Below are 19,550 nucleotides of genomic sequence, written 5' to 3' on the forward strand. Positions count from 1 at the left end.
AAAGATGACCTATTTATTTTTTAAAAGCTCTCTTATGCAATATGTTTTAGTTTTGAATGTGGCAAGAGACGAGGGTGTGAGAACTGCCTCAGGTCTCACATTCTTGGGGATGCTGTAGGGGTTGTGGCTGGGGGTGCCCTTCCTCGTGACCCCAGAGCCACACGTGGCTCTGACAGCTATGGCCCTGGCATCTGAGCTGGGCCACCATGGTTCCTCCAAGGAATTATTGACGGGCTTTGTTGGCCAGGTTCCCTGAGATACCAGGAGTGGCAAGAAGCTCTAAAAATGAAGAGGGAAGTCATTGCACATGAAGTTCATAACTAGAGCTTGTCTGGAAGATCTTTCTGTTTCAAAAGGGATCTTTTTATGTGTATGTTTCTGATTTTGTGTGTCACTTCTTTATTCTTCTTCTAAGGACTTGTATTTGTCATCTTGTTGCCATTATCATCAGATTATTTTCAGTGAGCATCTCCCAACTGTGCTCTCTTACCTGCTCTGGCTGGTCCTTCTGGGTATCCTTTTCCTACCTGGTGTTGCTTCTTATCTGGGTGCACTCACTGAAGCTCCATCCAACCTTGGGTACCATCCCTTTATGCACACTTATTACCTACCCTTTTCCTTCCCTGAATACCATCTGTATCTGCAATCCAACTCTACATGTCTTAAGTAGTCATTCTTCAATTGAGCTTTGTTGCTTGGTCTAGAACACAAATTCCTTGACAACAGGGGCTAAAGGATAGAGGTGATAAGGAGACTAACTTCGCCTTTTTGTATGATTTGAGATTTCTTTACATTGTGCATGTATAACCTATGAAAATAATTTCTAAAACTTCATTTTCCTTCCTGGTTTCATAAACTACAATACATAAGCAAAACAAAAACTTTCACTGAGATTCCGTATGGTAACAAATAAAAAAGTCTATCTAGGTTTGATAAGTGCCTTTTGCTCGGAGGGAAGATAAGAATAAATAGTAGTGATAATAGTTAACAACACCAAACCAAACCTGTCTGGCTGAATTCTAATAATAGTGACTTTACTTCATGTAAGGGCTTCCAGATCAATATAAAAAGCCTTACTCCATATTCAAACCACTGCTATTTACTTAGCTGTTCTCAAATGGGAATAAGCAGACATCAGCTATCAAGTTTCTCGCCTGGAAAAATCCATAAAGGCCACTAGACAGAGACACCATGGGGACATCATGCAGACAGTTCATAAAAATAACTTGCCCAACATTTTTGGAAACTGATGCAAGCTGGAGTTGTGTCTCTGTCTGTTTCCTTGATGTTATGCAGTAACAACAGAAAAGAAGCCAGTGAGCAGGGCTATGAGAACTTGGATGCTCCAGAAGACAGCCAGTATTCACAACAGCAGGAGTACCAGTCCTGCATCACATGAATACGTGGGACAAACAACCATAATTCACTCTAAAAGAATGCATCAATTCTTTCAGGAGTATTCATTGAGCACTTACTACGTCCTACGTATTGAAGGGAATTCCAACATATACCAGTTATTCCCTGGTTTTAAGGAGTTTGAAGTCTAGTAGTGAAATAATGCTTGTTCAGAAAGTATGTATTAGCATCATTTGAGATGTACAATTCAGCCATTTGGAGGATGGAGAGATCACTCTCAGTGGAGTGATCAGAGAAGCCTCTGTTAGAGAGGAGGGCACTTGGAACAGATTTATGATTAAAAAGGCTTTTTTAAAATTAAAGTATAGCATACACACTTATAAAATGTACATATCATAGAGACTGTAGGATAACTGAATTTTCGCAAACTGAACACACTAGTTACATAACCAGAACTCTAGTAACCAGATGGAATAGTACAGTATTCCAGAAGCCTCCTTATGTCTTCTTCCAATCATTTCTGGAGTAAGTAGGATTTTGTTAGATGAATGTAGATAGAAAATTACCGGAGGAGGTAATAGCCTCATAAAGATGTGAAAATTAAAAGGCATGACCCACGTTTGAGGAATAGGACGAAGAGTAATTTGTTTGGATTGCTACAGGGAGAACAGGGTTGGGTCCTTGTCGTAGAGCCTTACATGCCAAGTAAAGGAGTTAGATTTTATTCATTAACTGCTGGAGGTTTTTGAGCAAGAGAGGAATATTTTGTAAGGCTTTTGATGATTGGTAATTTACTGGTGATGGGAAAGGGGAGACTGGAGGTTGGGTGTCTCATTGGGAAATTTATAGAATATCCAGATATAAGTTTGGCTCTGCAGCGGTAGGTGAGGACAGAGACACAGCATCCAGGTACTATAAAGAGCCACTAAAATCTGAATGACTGTGGATCTTGAGGAAGGAGGAGGATTCAAAAAAATTTCCTTCCATAGAACTAATCAAGACAACATTTAATAATTTTCTGTTATTTTCAAAGACTATTCAAAGTTCACTGCCATTTACTTTGGATGCTGTCTCTCCAAGAGAGCTCTGAAAAAATGTTTTTACAGCATTTATTTATTTTTAAAGATTTGTTCATTTTAGAGAGAGAGAGCATGTGTACCTTCAAGTGGGGGGAGGGGCAGAGACAGAGGGAGAGAAGTATACTTCCCGCTGATCACTGATCGCAGAGCCCCATTCAGGCATGGATCCCATAACCCTGAGTCACAACCCAAGGGGAAATCAATCAAGGGTTGATTGCTTAGCTGACTGAGCCACCCAGGTGCCCCATTTACAGTATTTAAATAAAACCTTGAGTTACTCTAAGGAAACTCTAAAGAGAGCAACTGACCTTTCAGACAAAAAGAATCCATTGTTTGTTGGAAACATGGACTGTTTGTCTTTTCAAATGGGTACATGCTAGAATAAATATTTTGCTGAGAAAAACTGACTCCAACGAAGACTTTTGAAGATGTCATGTTAAAAGCAAATTATTGAGTGTTCTTCACCTACTTGTTTCTTCATCCTTCCTTGAAATGATTCTCACTAATCCAAATTTTCTGGGCAGGATGAATTAATTAGCTTTAATGTGTTTCTACAGAAAGCAAAAACAATTTTTTTGCAGAAAAGACCATGATATGTTTTCCTTTGATGACATTTTGTATCACTTTGGCTATTATGGGTCATTTAAAAAAATAAATAAGTATCAAAATCCGGCTTTGCAAAAAAAATATCTATCTATCTATCTATCTATCTATCTATCTATCTATCTATCTATATCAGGCTTTGCTTCTTCCATCAGGTCTTTGAACCCCTTAGACTGGAGAACTTGGCTATCTATATCATCTCCTAGCAACTGAGGCAAACTGCATATGTTAGTGATATTATGGTTTTATGGTTTGTCTAACTCACTAGATTGTAAGCTTCCTGGATGCAAAGGACCTATCATGTTAATCACTTTTCCTCCAGTAACTAGCAGCGTATAGTACTCCTTAAACATAGGTGTAGGTTGAAAGAAAGAAAGAATGAATGAATGGATTGGATTGTCTATTTCAAAGATTTGTGATGATCAAACAAAATGAAATGTCTGTACAGACTGCTGTTAAAGGCATCAACAGATATTAGTTAAATAATCTTTTCTTTTGGGGGGGAAGGACAATATAGCTGAGAAATACAAAATATACTACTATTCGAATTAATTTATAAACTTTTAGCTGAAATAATATTATTGAAAGCCTGGATTCTCGTTCAAACAGCCAGGTCTTTTTTTTTGAGATGTACAAATTAATTCAGTAGATTAAGTAGGGACTACTACAGCAGAGAGGAAAGGTCAAGTGTGAAAGCAAAAAGTATAGCAGCATGTGACCATATGGAAAGAGCTAGACCTTGTTTCCTCTTTGGCACAGCCCAAAGAGCTCCAGGTATACTTATTTCTGGTTTTCTTTTTTTTTAATGTTTAATTTTATTATTATTTTTTATATTTCTGGTTTTCAAAAATTTTGTCACTCCTTTACCACCGTATTTTTATTGATGCTCTCCCCACCCACACCCCATCTCTCTCTCTTTCTCTCTCCAAAGAAGCGGGTTCTTCACTCATCAAATTGATTATCGATCATTTCACATTTATTGTCATGTCTTTCAAAGTCTGGTCGTAGCTGGACGTTCTTCGGCAGCGCCTTATTCCTTACAGGCAGTTGTTTCCCAGGGGCTGCAATGAAACGTTGGCGGGTGGAAGGGAAGCTGAAAGCTGCTGCGCGTCCTTCTGGGAAGCAGAGCAGAGTTAGGGACCTGAGCTTAGGGAAGAGCACGTGCGCGGCGGTGGGGGGAGGGAGGTGGCTTCGGCCGAGGCCCGGCGTTGGCCGACCCCTCGCTCTCTTCAGTCCTGAGGCCCCGTCACCGAAGTGCGCTGGCCGGGAGCCCTGCTCTCCCGCGGGTCCCCGCCGCCGCCGCTCACCTCCGCTCACCTCCGCTCACCTCCGCCGCCCGCGCAGCTGCAGCCCCAAACTTCTGCAGCTGCGAGAGGGAGGGGGTCTGTAAGTAAGTTTGAAAGGGAAGTCCCACCCCCTTCCCGGATTCCGATTGGCCGCGGCCGGCCCCGCCCCCTCGGAGGCCGCGGCAGGATTGGCTGCGGGAGGGCGCCCCGCCCCCGAGCCCCAGGTGGCAGGTGGGGCTGGGGCCGCCGCCGCCGCCGCCGCCGCCTCCTCCCCCGGCGCTCGCGGCCCGCACGCTTGAAGGTTCGGGCGCCGGACCGCGGACACCTGGCCATGAAGAGCCTCAAGTCCCGGCTGAGGAGGCAGGACGCGCCCGGCGCCTCGTCCGGCGCCCCCGCCGCCGCCGCCAGCGCGGTGAGTCCCGCGGCCCGTGCGCGTCCCCGACTCCCGGCGCTGCGCTCCCCGGAGCCTCCCGGGTCGGCCGGGGCCGGGGGAGGACCCCTCCGCGGGGCCGGGGCTCGGCTCAGCGCGGAGACCCCGGGCACCCCCCCCCCGCGCCCGGGGCGGGTCACACCGCCGAGCGCCCCGGGGTCCCCCCGGCCCCGCGTCCTCCATCCCGGGCTCCCGGGCCCGGCGCTCGGGCGGGCCTGCGCGGGGAGGACTCGCACCCTGCACCCTGGGAGGCTCGGGCTCCGTGCGTCCCGGACGGCGAGGCTGGGGCGGGTGGCCGTCGCCCTGTCGCGGGGAGGTCGGGTTGCCGAGGGCGGCGTCCATGCGGACAAAGCCCGGTGCGTGCTGACCCTGCAGGCGGCGGAGCAGCTGGGAACGTGGGGGTCCTGTGGGGCCGACCTTCACCTGCGGGACCGGCGTTCCGTGACCACCTGCAGCCCGGCCTCCCTGTGCACCCTAAGGGGTCCTCGTGGCAGCAGATCAGAGCTCTTGGGAAACAGCCTGACTGCAGATGCTGGGGATTTAGATGATTTGGCGAGTCAGAAGAAGGGCAATGTCATCAGCATTTCTACGTTATTAGGAAAATTCTACGTCCCTTAAAAAGCCATAAAGAGTCAGAAAGCTAAAGGAGATAGGATGCTCAAACAGCTCCAGTTGCCCATTTGGAGTAATTGCAAAGAACCTTTATGATTTCTCACTAGTTTTACCAAATGATTACATGCCTTTTATGAGAATACTAATTAATCTGCTTTTGGTTATGAGTTAATTCAGACTTGTGACTCTTCTCTCCACCTACTTCTGGGATGATGTTAGTTGGACTTAACAGGAAACTGTAGCAAAAGTAGGCTTTTTAATTTCCAATTAAAAAAGGAAAGCTATAGGAGGCATGGTATTTGATGATTTGATGTTGTTTAATAAAGCATGAAATTGTTTTATAAGCACATAGAGATTACTTTGTTTCACATTGTTTTTTTTTTTTTTAGATAATAATTGACAAATGTCGTTTAGTGATGTCAGAGGTCAGTGTAGTTAAAGATTCAACTTTTTTTTGTAGTGCAGGTTGTGTGTGTAGCTTTTTTGGTAGTGCGGGTTGTGTGTGTAGCTTTATAAAAGACATGCTTTTTAGTATTTATTTGCTCCACTTTCCCATTTTCTTTGGCCTGCACTACATATCCACACCCCACTTGGAGGTTTTTATACCTTGATTTTATCCTGTTTTCTCTTCTAGGAATGCAGAGTATCTAATTGTTATTGCTATTATCAGCATGCCAGTTTGCATTTTATACATTTGGAACATGAAGTGCATCTCTCTGAACTTAAATCTTAGCACTTAATAAACTGAGCATTCTTTTTCTTTAAGTGCATAAAAATAAAGAGAAATACAGAGTATAAAGAGGTAGAACTAGATTTGTTAGAAAACATGAACTTAATCTCTGTTTAAGTTAAATCTTAGAATACATTTTGTAAAATATTTCCATGAAAATAATTGAATGTGGGACGCCTGGGTGGTTCAGCGGTTGAGTGCCTGCCTTCCGCTCAGGGCGTGATTCCGGTCTGGGGATCCAGTCCCACATCGGGCTCCCTGCATGGAGCCTGCTTCTCCCTCTGCCTGTGTCTCTGCCAGTCTCTCTCTCTGTCTCTCATGAATAAATAAATAAGATCTTTTTTTAAAAAAAAGAAAACAATTGAGTGTGATGACTAATAAAACCAAACCAAGATAGAATAAAAATGAATGTGCAGGAGAAATAGGTTCCTTTTGCTTTCAATCTGTACCATAATCCCAATGTCAGATTTGGTCACATGGGTATGTATTGTTGGTGTTATCTGTTGCTTATATGTTCTTTCAGAAAGAGTTTAGTAACTACAAGCAAATGGGAATATAAATATTCACCCTTTATGGGAATGGTTAGGATACTGTACTTGTTCTGTATCTTTTTTAAAAACTGTAAATAACTAGGCCCATTTAGAACATCTCCCTTCAAATCCATGCTGTAATATGCAATGATGAATAAGCCTGTGTATATTTAAAGTTTATGTGTGCACGTGTGTGCATGTGTGCAGGCACACATGTAGGATCCGTTCCTAAAAGTGGAATTGCTGGGTTAAAGGATATGGAACACTGGTAATACTGAAGAATGTTAAATTTCTTTCCATACATCATGTACCCAAAGTGTGAGAAATTACTTTTCTGGGCTTTTATTTTAAGAGCCCACAGTGTGTTCTTCTTTATTTTTCATGAGCAGTTTATCATTTCCATTTTTCCATGGGATTGTTGATTTTTAAAATTCACTTGTACATACTTCATATCAAGGAAATTAGTCATTTTAATATGCATAATATGTTTTCTTAACTGATTACTTATGATTTTGCTGGGTGGGTTTTGCTATGCAGGACGTGGCTATTTTTATGCAATTGAATTTGTCAACCTTTTGTGACTATTAGGTTTAAGTTATATCTTGCCCTTTGTACTCTGCAATATTAAGCAAAAAAGAAAAAAATTCCCCACCTTATTTCTTTTAGCTTTTTTTTTTTTTTTAAGATTTTATTTATTCATTCATGTAAGACACAGACTGAGAGGCAGAGATATTATAGGTAGAGGGAGAAGCAGGCTCCCCTGCGGGGAAGCTGATGTGGGACTTGATCCTGGAACCCTCTGGGATCATGTCCCCGAGCCAAAGGCAGACACTTAACCACTGAGCCACTCAGGTGCCCCATTTCTTTTAGTTTTTTAATTCGTTTCATTTTTTTTTTTAAACATTTTAAGTTAAATGTTTGTATAGGATCTATTTTGGCATAAGGTAAGGGGTATATATCTTGCTTTCTCCATGATTACCTAATTTGAATCCCAAAGCAGTCATTTTTAATTATCATGGAAATAATCACAATATGGCCTGCACAACTTTGATTTGAGGGAAAAAAAATCTTAAAATGTGTATTTCATGAATATTTTTCTTCTCGTATTTATTTAAGCTTATGCATCTGAAAGAGATGCATTAGCAATAGTCTAAGGTATGTAAATATTTTATAGTATGTGAAATATAGAATCTTAGCTTAACATGCTAAATTATATGTAGAAAAAATCATTTAAAATATTCTGAATAGTACCATGGTTATAAATATGTCCGTGAGTTTAGAGTTCACTCAACAGAGGTTATGTTTATACACGTATACATAAATGTAGTAAAATACATTTGAGACTTTTGTCTTGTTCTAGCTGAATCTGGAGATAACTGCCTCTTTTAATCATAAAATAAGACTATTTTGTTGTTGACATTTATCTTAATCACTAAATTGGAGCTTCAGATTTCAGAAAGGGGTAATTAAATGACTGTAAATGCCATTTCAAATCTAGTCAATTATGTGTGCAATTATATGTACAATTATGTATACGATTATACGTACAGTGAGAATAGGCTATTCCGTTTTCACCTACTTCAGACTAGGAAAATTGAGTAATTAAAATTAAGGGGCTATATTTCAAGAACTAGTAGATATACTGCAAACAGATATCGTAAGCAGACATTTTGGAAGGGGGCTCCACTTAAACTGTACCTACACTTGACATTTGTAGTGGAGTCAGTGCTTGATTGTTAAAGTTATCTCTGATATGGGGAGGTTCTGTAGTTATTTTTGCCGCCGTTTCTCTAAGTGACTCTGATTTTTGGAACAATGAATTCTATAGGAGCAATCAAATATGTTCTAAAGCATCTTGTTAATGTCTCAGGACCCTGAAAAAAATACTGATATTTCTAAAAACATTTAGAGTTACAAATATAGCAACTGAAAAATATCCTCAACAAAATTCCTTTGGTTCCCACTAAGAACAGAAGTTTGAGATGTTTGGGGCCCCTGGGTGGCTCCGTTGGTTCAGTGTCCAACTCTTGATTTTGGCTCGGGTTATGTCCTGAGATGGAGGCCTACATTGGGCTTCCTGCTAAGTGAGATTCCCTCTGCCCCCACCTCCTGCCCCCAGCATCCTGCCTTGGTGCACATGCTCTGTCTCTCTTGTTCAAAGTAGTAAATCTTTAGAAAAGAAAAAAAAAAGTTTGAGATGTTTAGAAAGCATAAAAGATTAAATTTTGTCTCAGTTGTGATTTTGAAAAGGAGAGTTTTGTGTTTTCCTTCTAGGGGTTGGAATATGTTTGAAAAGATGTTAATATTATAACAATGATTTTTGAGTAATGTGAATAATTAAGATGAGAAATTGTTAAATTTAAACTCATGATACTTAATTGAGCACTATTTACTCAATTTCATTAAAGATGCCAGCCTTTGATTAAGAATGTTTAGCTTAAAGTTTTATTCGAACAGTTTCCTAGAGTCATCTCTGCACTGCATTTCTTGTGGTTCTTGAAGGAAGATCACAATAAAGAAGCTCTGTCTCTTTATATTTTTGATGTCAATCCTAGGTTGTCATGGTTATTTGAATTGCTGAATTTTATTATAATACCAAAGCAGAATGGTTGAGTTGCTTTGGTACATCTTTTGGTATACAATGAGTCCAAGAACTCATTGTGTACCAAATGATGAGTAGTTAACCATTTAAATTCCTTCTTTTAGTAAGAGTGGAATAGTAATTGTATCTCTTTATTGTGCATGATACATATTTTTTTCAAATTTAAAATTAGTTCAGAAATTGGATCTTGTTAAGCAGTTGCCTTATTTAATTTGGAAAACATTAATGGAACACATAAGTTAGGCTCAAGAATGTATTAATAATTAAGTCCTTTGTGAGGAAATTGATAATTCTAAGTTGGAAACAGAAAATGTGCAAGTTGAGCCTGGAATCCTTTGTCACACTAGAAATAAAGGAGGCTATCAAAGATTAGGACTCAGGAGCCAACTTGAAGAGGTTCCCATTATCCAGCAATGGGGTAGTTCCATAATCAATATGGATAATGTGTCAATGTGCCAAAATCTTTTAAGTATGTGAATTCATAATAATTATTGCAAAAAAAGGAGATAGTTGTCACTTTTTGATGTATTCTTTCAAGAACCAGAAACTAGGGGAATCCCTGGGTAGCTCAGCAGTTACGTGCCTGCCTTCAGCCCAGGGCGTGATTCTGGAGTCCTGGGATCAAATCCCACGTCGGGCTCCCTGCATGGAGCCTGCTTCTCCCTCTGCCTGTGTCTCTGCCTCTCTCTCTCTCTCTCTCTCTCTCTCTCTCTCTCTGTCAGTCTCTCATGAATAAATAAAATCTTTAAAAAAAAAAACTCAGAAACTAAAGACAAAGGTATTATGCTTTTCCTCAGGCTAACCAAGGAAGGAAGGGGAGTTCCTCTTTTATACAAGGTGTTTTATCCCAGCTAATAGAGGAAGAAGGGAGATGGAATTAGTATATCACAATTTTACAGCTCCTAAAGAATTGATGGATCTAGGGAAAAGACAGTGATTATCAGTGGCTACTAATGTCTCAAAAATAAAAAAAAATCAGATGTAATTTATTTCCTGATGGGAATATTTATTACTGCCTATGAATAGTCTTGCCAAAAGAACCAAGCCTGAATATGATTGGCTTCCAGATCTTACCTTCATTTAACAGAAAATACAGGGATGGAGGAACATGGGGATGCAAAGGATGTAATTTTTTTTTTTAATTTTTATTTATTTATTTATGAGAGAGAGAGAGAGAGAGAGAGAGCCAGGGAGCGAGCGAGGGAGGGAGGGAGAGAGGGAGGGAGAAGCAGGCCCCATGCACTGGGAGCCCGACATGGGATTTGATCCCGGGTCTCCAGGATCACGCCCTGGGCCAAAGGCAGGCGCTAAACCGCTGCGCCACCCAGGGATCCCAAAAGGATGTAATTGTGATCATGAGAAACTCTTAGAACAAATGGCCTAGTTTCTTCAAAAATAAATTATAAGAAGAAGAAAATGAAGGAGAAATCTGAAGATTAAAAGAGATTTAGGAGACATTAACCAATTGCAATGATAGACTTCATGTAGACCTTGATTAATAATAAAAATTATTAATAATAAAACTAATTTTAAAATGCTTAATTTTTTAATTAGCTGACTGGGTGGTTCAGTCGGTTAGGCATTTGACTTTGGTTCAGGTGGTGATCTAAGGATCTTGGGATTGAGCCTCACTTCAGGTTCTATACTCAGTGGAGAGTCTGCTTCTCCCTTGCCCTCTGCCTCTCCCCCTGTTTGTGCTTTCTCTCTCTCTCTTTAAATAAATAAAATCTTTCAAAAATTAAAATAATATTTTATGACACTTGAGAAATGTAAATGTTGTGATATGTGATGGCATTGTGGAATTATTACCTAAAAAGATTTAAATGTGACAGTGGTTGTAATGTGGTTATGTTTGCAAAGCGTTTTTATCTCTCAGAGAAACACTAGAAGTATACTATTTACAGATGAAATGATGTGAGGTCTGGGATTTGTTTCCAAATAACCTGTGAACAGGGGGTAGGAGAAGTGAATAGAGGATATAGTTGAAAGAGGGATTGATCATGAATTAATTGTTGTAGGTGGTGGGTTCATGATACAATCATATTTACTTTTGTGATGCTATTTTGCATATGTTCTAAAATTTCTATAGTAAGAAAAATCTAATCACAACCTTCAGATTTTTAAGAAAGCTAGACATAAAATAATAATATCTTATGTTAAAAGCCATTGACAGAGGTGTATATAAATTGCTGTGGGAGCACAGATGTATAGGGTGGGGTCAAGGAGGAGATAGGAAAGTGAAGCTTGAGGGTGGGCCAGATAGAGGGTGAACAGCAAGTGCAGCGGTGTGGATTTGTGAAATTATATAGTGCACTGAGGGAACTCCAGGTTTGGAAAGGAACTTTGGTATATGGTAGGGGGTGGTGCAGAGGAGGTGCCGAACTTCGGTCAGAGTAAGGAGGTGGAGAGGGGGCCAGCTAGGGGGAAATAGTTAAAGGAAGGCTTTTCTTTTTTTTGTTTTGTAACCTGAATTAAAATTTTGTATTCCTCAACAAGTGTAAATCCTTGTTCAGAGAGATTTCTGACTGGAGTGGGTAAGTTTCATCTAAAGAAATGATTCTATTGGGGAGGTAACAAGTTCTCCCTTCCTCTTTTCCCTTTCTCCCTAGAGCCAGCTGATAGCCTGCAACGTTTTATTCTTAACAACCCTGTTTAATTTACAGGCTAACACTTGGTGAAGGAATCTACATCCAAGAATATTAGATTTAAACATTATAACTCATGTGTTACATCTCTATTGTAATGGAGGACTTAAGTGTCCTGTTAGTAATCATGCAAACATTTGCCCTGACACCTAAGGAATATAACAAATGGTTGAAAATTTCCACCTGCCCGAGCTTATTTATGCAAGAGCAATCAAATTGATTTCTGGAGGGAATTTAATTTGCCAAAGAATGATGATTGAAATGCACTTACTGAAATGGTAAATAGAAAGATGGGATAATATATGCTTATTGCCTCATTTTTCTAAATCATAAAATAATTAAAAGCTTTGTATAGCTTTCCTCTTCTAGGCTTAAATATGTAACACAAAAATACAAGAATAAATTTACCTGTTCGTTGTTATAGAAATGGTTTTGTCTTTTGGACTTTTGTTATCAGAAATCTTGAATATTACCAACATTGACTAATTTATTTCTAAATTGTATAATCTCTGAAATGTGCAAAAGATGAACCCATATAGTTGAGTTACTAAAGTTCTGGCAAAGGTTGAGATGTGATAAGATGTAATTATATAATCGAATCAGCCCTGCTAAGTACCCTTGAGAGAGACTCTCTGTATATGACTGAACCAGTCAAGATAAATTGCTGTTTATTGTTTTAAAAATCTTTCCCCCCACATAGAGGTCATAAATGTCTGGTATAGAAAATAATACAATTGAAGATAAAGAATAAAACAAGTCGCCATGCCATAAACCACTGGTTTATGCTCTTTTTAAAGATTATAGGGGTGGGGGGACGCCTGGGTTACTCAGTGGCTGAGCCTTTGCCTTCAGCTCAGGGCCTGATCCCAGAGCCCCAGGATTGAATCCTGCATCGGGCTCCCTGCAGGGAGCCTGCTTCTCCCTCTGCCTGTGTCTCTGCCTCTCTCTGTGTGTGTCTCATGAATAAGTAAATAAAATCTTTAAAAAAAAAAAAAAAAGATTTCAGAGGGGAGCTGCAGGCAGAGGGAGAGGAAGAAGCAGGCTCCCCGCTGAGCAGGGAGCCTGATGTGGGGCTCCATCCCAGGACCCTGGGATCATGACCAGCAGTGTATAAAATTGTTGCAGTCACTACCCTTTTCAGTAATGAACACTATTATTTAGAACATATTTGTCAACTTGATTGGGAAAAAATAGCTTTAAAAATACAGCTTTAATGTGTGTTTTTGATTTCTAGGGAGTGTGGACTATTTCTATGCCTATTGCCATTTTCACTTGTTTTAGGAACTGTTTGTATTCTTTGACCATTTTTTTTTTTTACTTTCAAAGCCTTGTTCATATTAATCTTTAGGGGCTTCACATCTTTATTTTTGCTACTTGGTTTATTGTAGCTTTGAGAGTAGTGTATATCTCTCACTATAGCTGTGTTACTGACACCTTTCCTTATTTATATTCCAGTTTTTGTTTTATGTACTTAATTTTATGATAACTGATACTTTAAGTCTATTGGCTATTTTATATTCAGGGTGGTGTGTAACTAGTGGTATAAAAGTATCTAATTTGTACATCCAACTTTTGTCTTGAATCCTACTTTGTCATATTATCTATGATATTATTATCCCTTCTGCCTTTTTGCTTTTGTGTGTGTGTGTGTGTGTGTGTGTGTGTGTATTTGCCCAACATATTGTCCTACCATTCTTGGTTTTAGATATTTAGGAGGACGTATGGATGAAGCAAGTGCTAAGAATCCAGTAGAACTGAAAATTGTGGGCTAACTATCTGGCAATGTGAGTGTACAAGTGTATACCATAGGATATGTCCTTTTTTGGAGGGATGTTATGTTTTTAATATTGACCTTATTGATATATTGTCAAGATTTGACATTACCGCTGTGGTAAGGTTTTCCATTCAAGCGCAGAAATATTTTAAGTCTCAGTGACTTTTTTTTTTAATAAATTAATTTTTATTGGTGTTCAATTTACCAACATACAGAATAACATCCAGTGCTCATCCCGTCAAGTGTTCCCCTCAGTGCCCGTCATCCATTGCCCCCCACCCCCCGCCCTCCTCCCCTTCCACCACCCCTAGTTCGTTTCCCAGAGTTAGGAGTCTTTATGTTCTGTCTCCCTTCCTGATATTTCCCACACATTTCTTCTCCCTTCCTTTATATTCCCTTTCACTATTATTTATATTCCCCAAATGATCTCAGTGACTTTTAGCTCATTTTTTTTTAAACCAGATTGTCACATTATTAAAGAAAGAGAGGGAAGAGGGGAAGGACATGTACATCATGCTTTCTAAACTAAAAAAGTGAGTGTATAGTTTTTCTTCTAGCTTATTTTTGTTATTCTATGATTTTCTCATCTGCAGGGTACTTATTTTGTGTAGAGGTTGGGGTACTTTGAAAATGGGTCTCCAGTGGGGGAGCCTAGTGGGTATAGTTGCGTTCTAGTGAGCACAGTACGCCCTGATCTTTTCAGCTGCGTCAGCTGTGTCAGTGAGGAAGCTCCCACAAGCACTTGCTATTTTACATGTGAGAGATCTTTTTAATGAGAGATCTTTTTTTCTGATCCATCTCTTTTAACGGTTGGATTCTTTTTAAAATTAACATTTTATATTTTAAAAAGCACATTATAAAATATAAACATTTGTGGCAGTGGCTACATACATAAATGTGGAAAATGGAGTGTTTTTCAGCCTTAGAAAAGCCAAACTGTGGGCCAAAGAATGTCCATTCATAGCTCTTGTAACCATGCCTGGGGCAGAATGGAGGCAGGGCAGTGTGTCAGCCTATTTGGATTTGAGTCTTACTGCCCCTTTGTGACCTTACGCAAGTTACTGAAATATATTTGTTTCCTCATTTGGAAAATGGGACTAATAATTATGGTTAAGAACTCAAAAAATGTTAGTCCTCATTAGTATTAACTGAAAAATCTCACCAAAGTTCTTTCCATTTTTATCCTTTATAACCAGGTGAACAGAAGTTTTTCCTGATGTTTTCCTTTACAATTAATACAGGCCCCTGTAGACTTTTAGATCTAGATCTTCAAAGACCATCTGTTCTAGCCTCTTGCACCAAAGGAAATAAGTGGTGTTTCTATTTTTCATTTGTTTAAAAAAAAAAAAAAGTTTCTTGAAGGACTAGGCTAAGCACAAGGGAATGAGAAGATGAGGAAGATAAGAGGCTCAAAATATGGTGGGGAATTCTATGAACAGGTAATACAGAGTCATAACTGCTGTGGCAGGGGAGTGTTCTCAGTGCTGATCCTGTCTGGAGTTGAGGAGTTGGTAAAGGTGTGTTTTTTTTTTTGGTTTTTTTTTTTTTGTTTTTTTTTACAGCATGAGCTGCTGCTGCTTTTTGAAAAAATTGAGGTGAGATTCACATAACTTAAATCTAATCATTTTAAAGTGAACAGTTCAGCAGCATATAGTATGTTTGCAATGTTGTGTAACACCATCTTTGTCCACTTTGTCTGTCCAGAACATTCTCATCACCCTAGAAGGAATTACTCAGTATCCATTAAGCAGTTGCTTATGTGATCCAAGGGAACAGCAAGAGCAAAGGCATGGAAGTGAAGTGTCTGGAGTTGGGGGAGAGGGCAGTTGGTTTGTCAGCTTAGCTTTGGTGAACCCTAGAATAATAGGCAATGGGATTGAGTAGGAGATAGGAGGTGAGGTTGGGGCTAAATATTGGAATGGCTTAAAATACGCCATATATTCAGAGCGTTGGACTTGTACTGCATATGCGGAAGTTGGGAACCACTCGATCAAATGTGTTTTGGAAGCATTACTTGGTAGCTCTTTTCAGGATGTTGAGGGGCTCAACCTTGGCAGTGGATGGACAGTGTATGAGGCTGCCGCCATAGTCTAGGTAGAAATTCTTGAGGCCTGAATTGTTACAGTGCTGCAGGGGATGGAGAGGAGGGCATCATGAGAGGAACATGGTTTCTGAGCCCCAGAGAAGTTGTGACTTGTCAAAGTAACACAGGATCAACACATAGACGAACCCTGCCTGCTGACCCTAGAGGGAGGCCCCAGTAAAGCCCCAGGGTATGATGCAGTGTGTGGGGACATAACACAGGATCAACACATAGAAGAACCCTGCCTGCTGACCCTGAGGGAGCCCCAGTAAGCCCCCTGGGTATGATGCAGTGTGTGGGACATGCGGTCCCTGACTGGAGGTAATTGCGTGCTAGAATACTGTCTGTGGGGCACCTGGGTGGCTCAGTGTTTGAGCATTTGCCTTTGGCTCAGGTTGTGATCCCCGGTTCCTGGATAGAGTCCCACATCAGGCTCCCCGCTGGGAACCTGTCTCTGTCTCTCTGTGTCTCTCATGAATAAATAAATAAAATTATTAAAAAAAAAAAACCCAAACACTGCCTGTGTCTTCTTGTATGCTACCGAGTTAGCATTGTTTTCATGTGCACTTGATATATACCCATTGGGATGCAGAACTCAGTGTTCTGACGATGTTTGCAAAATAGTTTTGAAAGTTTACTTATGATGCTAATAATCATTATAAGCACAGATTCTGAGCACATATCTAATTTGTTTATTCCAACTTTTATTATGAAAAATTGAAATATAAAAAAGAATAACACAGTTAACTAGGTAAGATATACCTGCTTACTACTGAGACTTAAAAGTTAACATTCTGCTGTATTTGCTCTATCTATATATGTGTATGTATTTAAGTATAGAAAATATACACATTTTTCACAAAGCCTTTTGAAAATAAGTTGTAGACAATATATTTTACCTTTATTTTTATTTATTATATTTTACCTTTAAATACTATAGCATCTCTATCACTTAAGAGTAAGACATTTTACTTATCTACAGTGTAATAGTGATATCTTGAATATAGATAAGGAAACTGAGGCATTATATGACATATGAGGTTGAAGCAAAATTGGAAGAAATAATGTTTTGCAATTCCTCAGACTCCTTTCCCTTATATTGTACGTGATAATACTATCTCAAATTTTAGTAATATTAATCATTATTAAAAAAACTATTTTTTAAAGTATCCCTATCACCATATTTTCATAGTCAAGTCATTCATAGCCAAAGGCAGCTCACTCTGATACCTGAGTAGAGCTAGGGTTTTTTTTTTTTTTTTTTTTTAAGATTTTATTTATTTATTCATGACAGACACACACAGAGAGAGGCAGAGAAACAGGCAGAGGGAGAAGCAGGCTCCATGCAGGGAACCCGACGCGGGACTTGATTCCGGGTCTCCAGGATCACGCCCTGGGCGGAAGGTGGCGCTAAACCAATGGGCCACTGGGGCTACCCCTTAATGCATTATTTTGATGATTTTTGTCAGTTTCTTGAAACGTTCCTGCTAATGGTTAATATTCTTTTAAAATGATTTATTTAGAAGAAAACTGGATGAAGGATGAGCATCTCTAGGGAAGGAGCAGTAATAAAGGGGTGGAGGCAGATGGGAAGAGCAGGTTGGTGTGCAAATACGAGGCTGCAGGCAGTGTGTGAGTACTTGTGCTCTGCTTGTTCAGTCTCAAGGTTGAGCCAGGGATCATGGCTTTGATGCTGGTTCCTTCTATTGAACCTTTTCTTATTTTTCTTATGTTGGGCTTCTCTTATTTCTCTCTCCATGGTCCAGGCCCCACTGCTATATCTGTCCCTGCCTGCAGGCTGATCCTGAATGATCTGGAACCTTAGAAGGAGCTGCCTGAAGACTGTCCTTGTGCCAGTGAGATATGTGTATGTATAGGGTGAATAGGTCATACTTGAGAAATGCTCAGTTTCAGTATTCTCCCACTATCCTGTTTGCGATTTAAAAAAACCCAACTTTCCTTTATAGCTAAGGATGATAATTTATTCAAATTCTTAATTATTTAGTCATTAAAATTGGAGAATGCACATTTAAAAAAATCATGCATTCTTTAAGTATTTACTATATCCCAGGCGCTGCCTTGCTACAGAATGTAAACATGATTTAGTGTATATTCAAGATTATTTGTAGTTTTTCTTCAGTTTCTTTTCTCTAAGTTTAATTATCACCTGGAATTATATTTAAGGACCATTTTTGAATGGCAAGTAGGTTATTGAAATATTCAAATAGATTATATTAACATGTAAATTATTAATGTGTCCAATATATTTTTTAAGTTTCTTTTTTTTTTTTAAGATTTATTTATTTATTCATGAGAGTCAGAGACTGAGAGAGGCAGAGACACAGGCAGAGGGAGAAGCAGGCTCCCCGCAGGGAGCCCGATGCGGGACTCAATCCCGGATCCCAGGATCATGACCCGAGCCAAAGGCAGGCGCTCAACCGCTGAGCCACCCAGGTGTCCCTGTGTCCAATATTTTATTTGACTAAATAAATATTCTAGTGTAGGATATTAGGATATTAGGTACATGGCCTTTTTTTTTTTTTTTGTATTTCTTGTACCTTTTGGTTTCTTATATTGGTCTGTTTGTAAGAATTTTTATAAAAATCAGTGCTTTTCTTTGGCATAAATTCTTCTATGATTTTACGTTTCCCTGTGTTAAAGAGAAGGAAAATGTGATGCAATTTCAGAAGCATCTTTCATTTTAGTGTCCATACCAGTTAAGTAGAGGTATTCTATAGGCAAAAGATTGGGAATAAACCAGGAATAACGACAAAAGCTTGGTTTGAGTCCAGGCACTGCTATTGAAAAGCTGTGTGACCTTGGGCAAATTACTTTGTAAGTTTCAATTCTTTCTCTTGTAGGATGGGGATAATTTTACTTGCTTTTCTATCTCGCCAGGGATTTTAGGTACAAAAGGAATGAGCACATTTTGGAAGCTGTAGAACAATATAAATAGAAATTTAAGCAGTGGTTGTTATCTGTCAGTTAAAACATTACATTAGTTTTTGTTAGGTGTACCTAAAATTGTACTGATCCAATTGTGAAAACATAGAAGACGTTGCTCTTATCTTGATGAAGTGAAGAGTCAAGTTTATTGTTATATGTAGAATGAAAAGATCTTCTGAATTCTGATTTGAAATGCTTTTCCTATTGATTGCATGAGTGGAGAATAAGAAGAGTACAACTTTTGTTTTTGTACAAAGGAGTTTTGAGTTGGTTAGCTGAATAGAAACACACTTGAGAGGGTAAAATCTTTGTAAGGTTACAAAATGCATATTTTTCCCCACTAAACTTTCATTGTAGAGTAGCACAGTGAATGAGAACCTTGCAAATGGTGGAAAACGTGACACTTGTCCATTTGATACGAGTTGAAACTATGGGTAGTATTTTGTATTTATGACTGTTAGGAGCTTCTCATTCCATGGTGTCATTCACAGCTATCAATGTGTTCTTTCTACTGGTTAGTACCAATAGGCAGATTCCTGGCTTATTTTGCTGGAAACAAGTCTTTGGAATTCTGTTGAGGGACACTCTGTCTACTTGTATATTTGCCACTATGTAAGTTGTAATTAGTCTGAGACTAAAAATTTCAGCAAAATTCAGTTCTGCCAATATTTAACAGACTTTTTTTTTCTTCTTTAACACTTTTATTGCCTGTGCTCGTTTTCTTGTGACTCCTAGGAACTGTTATCCAGCCTCTTGCAAACTGTCCTACCTTGGATCCAGGGTCAGCCTCCTGGTAGGCTGTGGGTAATTTTTAGCCCAAGAGTAGTGGAGATTTAGAAAGACTTCTCTTCTCTGGCTAAGGGGGTGAATTTCC

The 19,550-nt window shown here is 39.5% G+C and overlaps 1 protein-coding gene across 2 annotated transcripts in view; it reads left to right on the forward strand.

The window, feature by feature from the left end:
* Positions 1–4,560: 4,560 nt before the first annotated feature.
* UACA (uveal autoantigen with coiled-coil domains and ankyrin repeats) overlaps positions 4,561–19,550 on the forward strand; it is a 92,316-nt gene continuing 77,326 nt past the window's right edge. Inside the window, exon 1 of one of the 2 annotated variants that reach the window (XM_041743395.1) lies at positions 4,561–4,736. In XM_041743395.1, the coding sequence (XP_041599329.1) occupies positions 4,656–4,736 (81 nt within the window). In that variant the 5' untranslated portion in view covers positions 4,561–4,655. The remainder of the gene's footprint in view (positions 4,737–19,550) is intronic. The other variant, XM_041743397.1, reaches the window with a different exon arrangement.

The sequence above is a fragment of the Vulpes lagopus genome, chromosome 2, assembly GCF_018345385.1.
Source record: "Vulpes lagopus strain Blue_001 chromosome 2, ASM1834538v1, whole genome shotgun sequence".
Lineage (NCBI taxonomy): Eukaryota > Metazoa > Chordata > Mammalia > Carnivora > Canidae > Vulpes > Vulpes lagopus.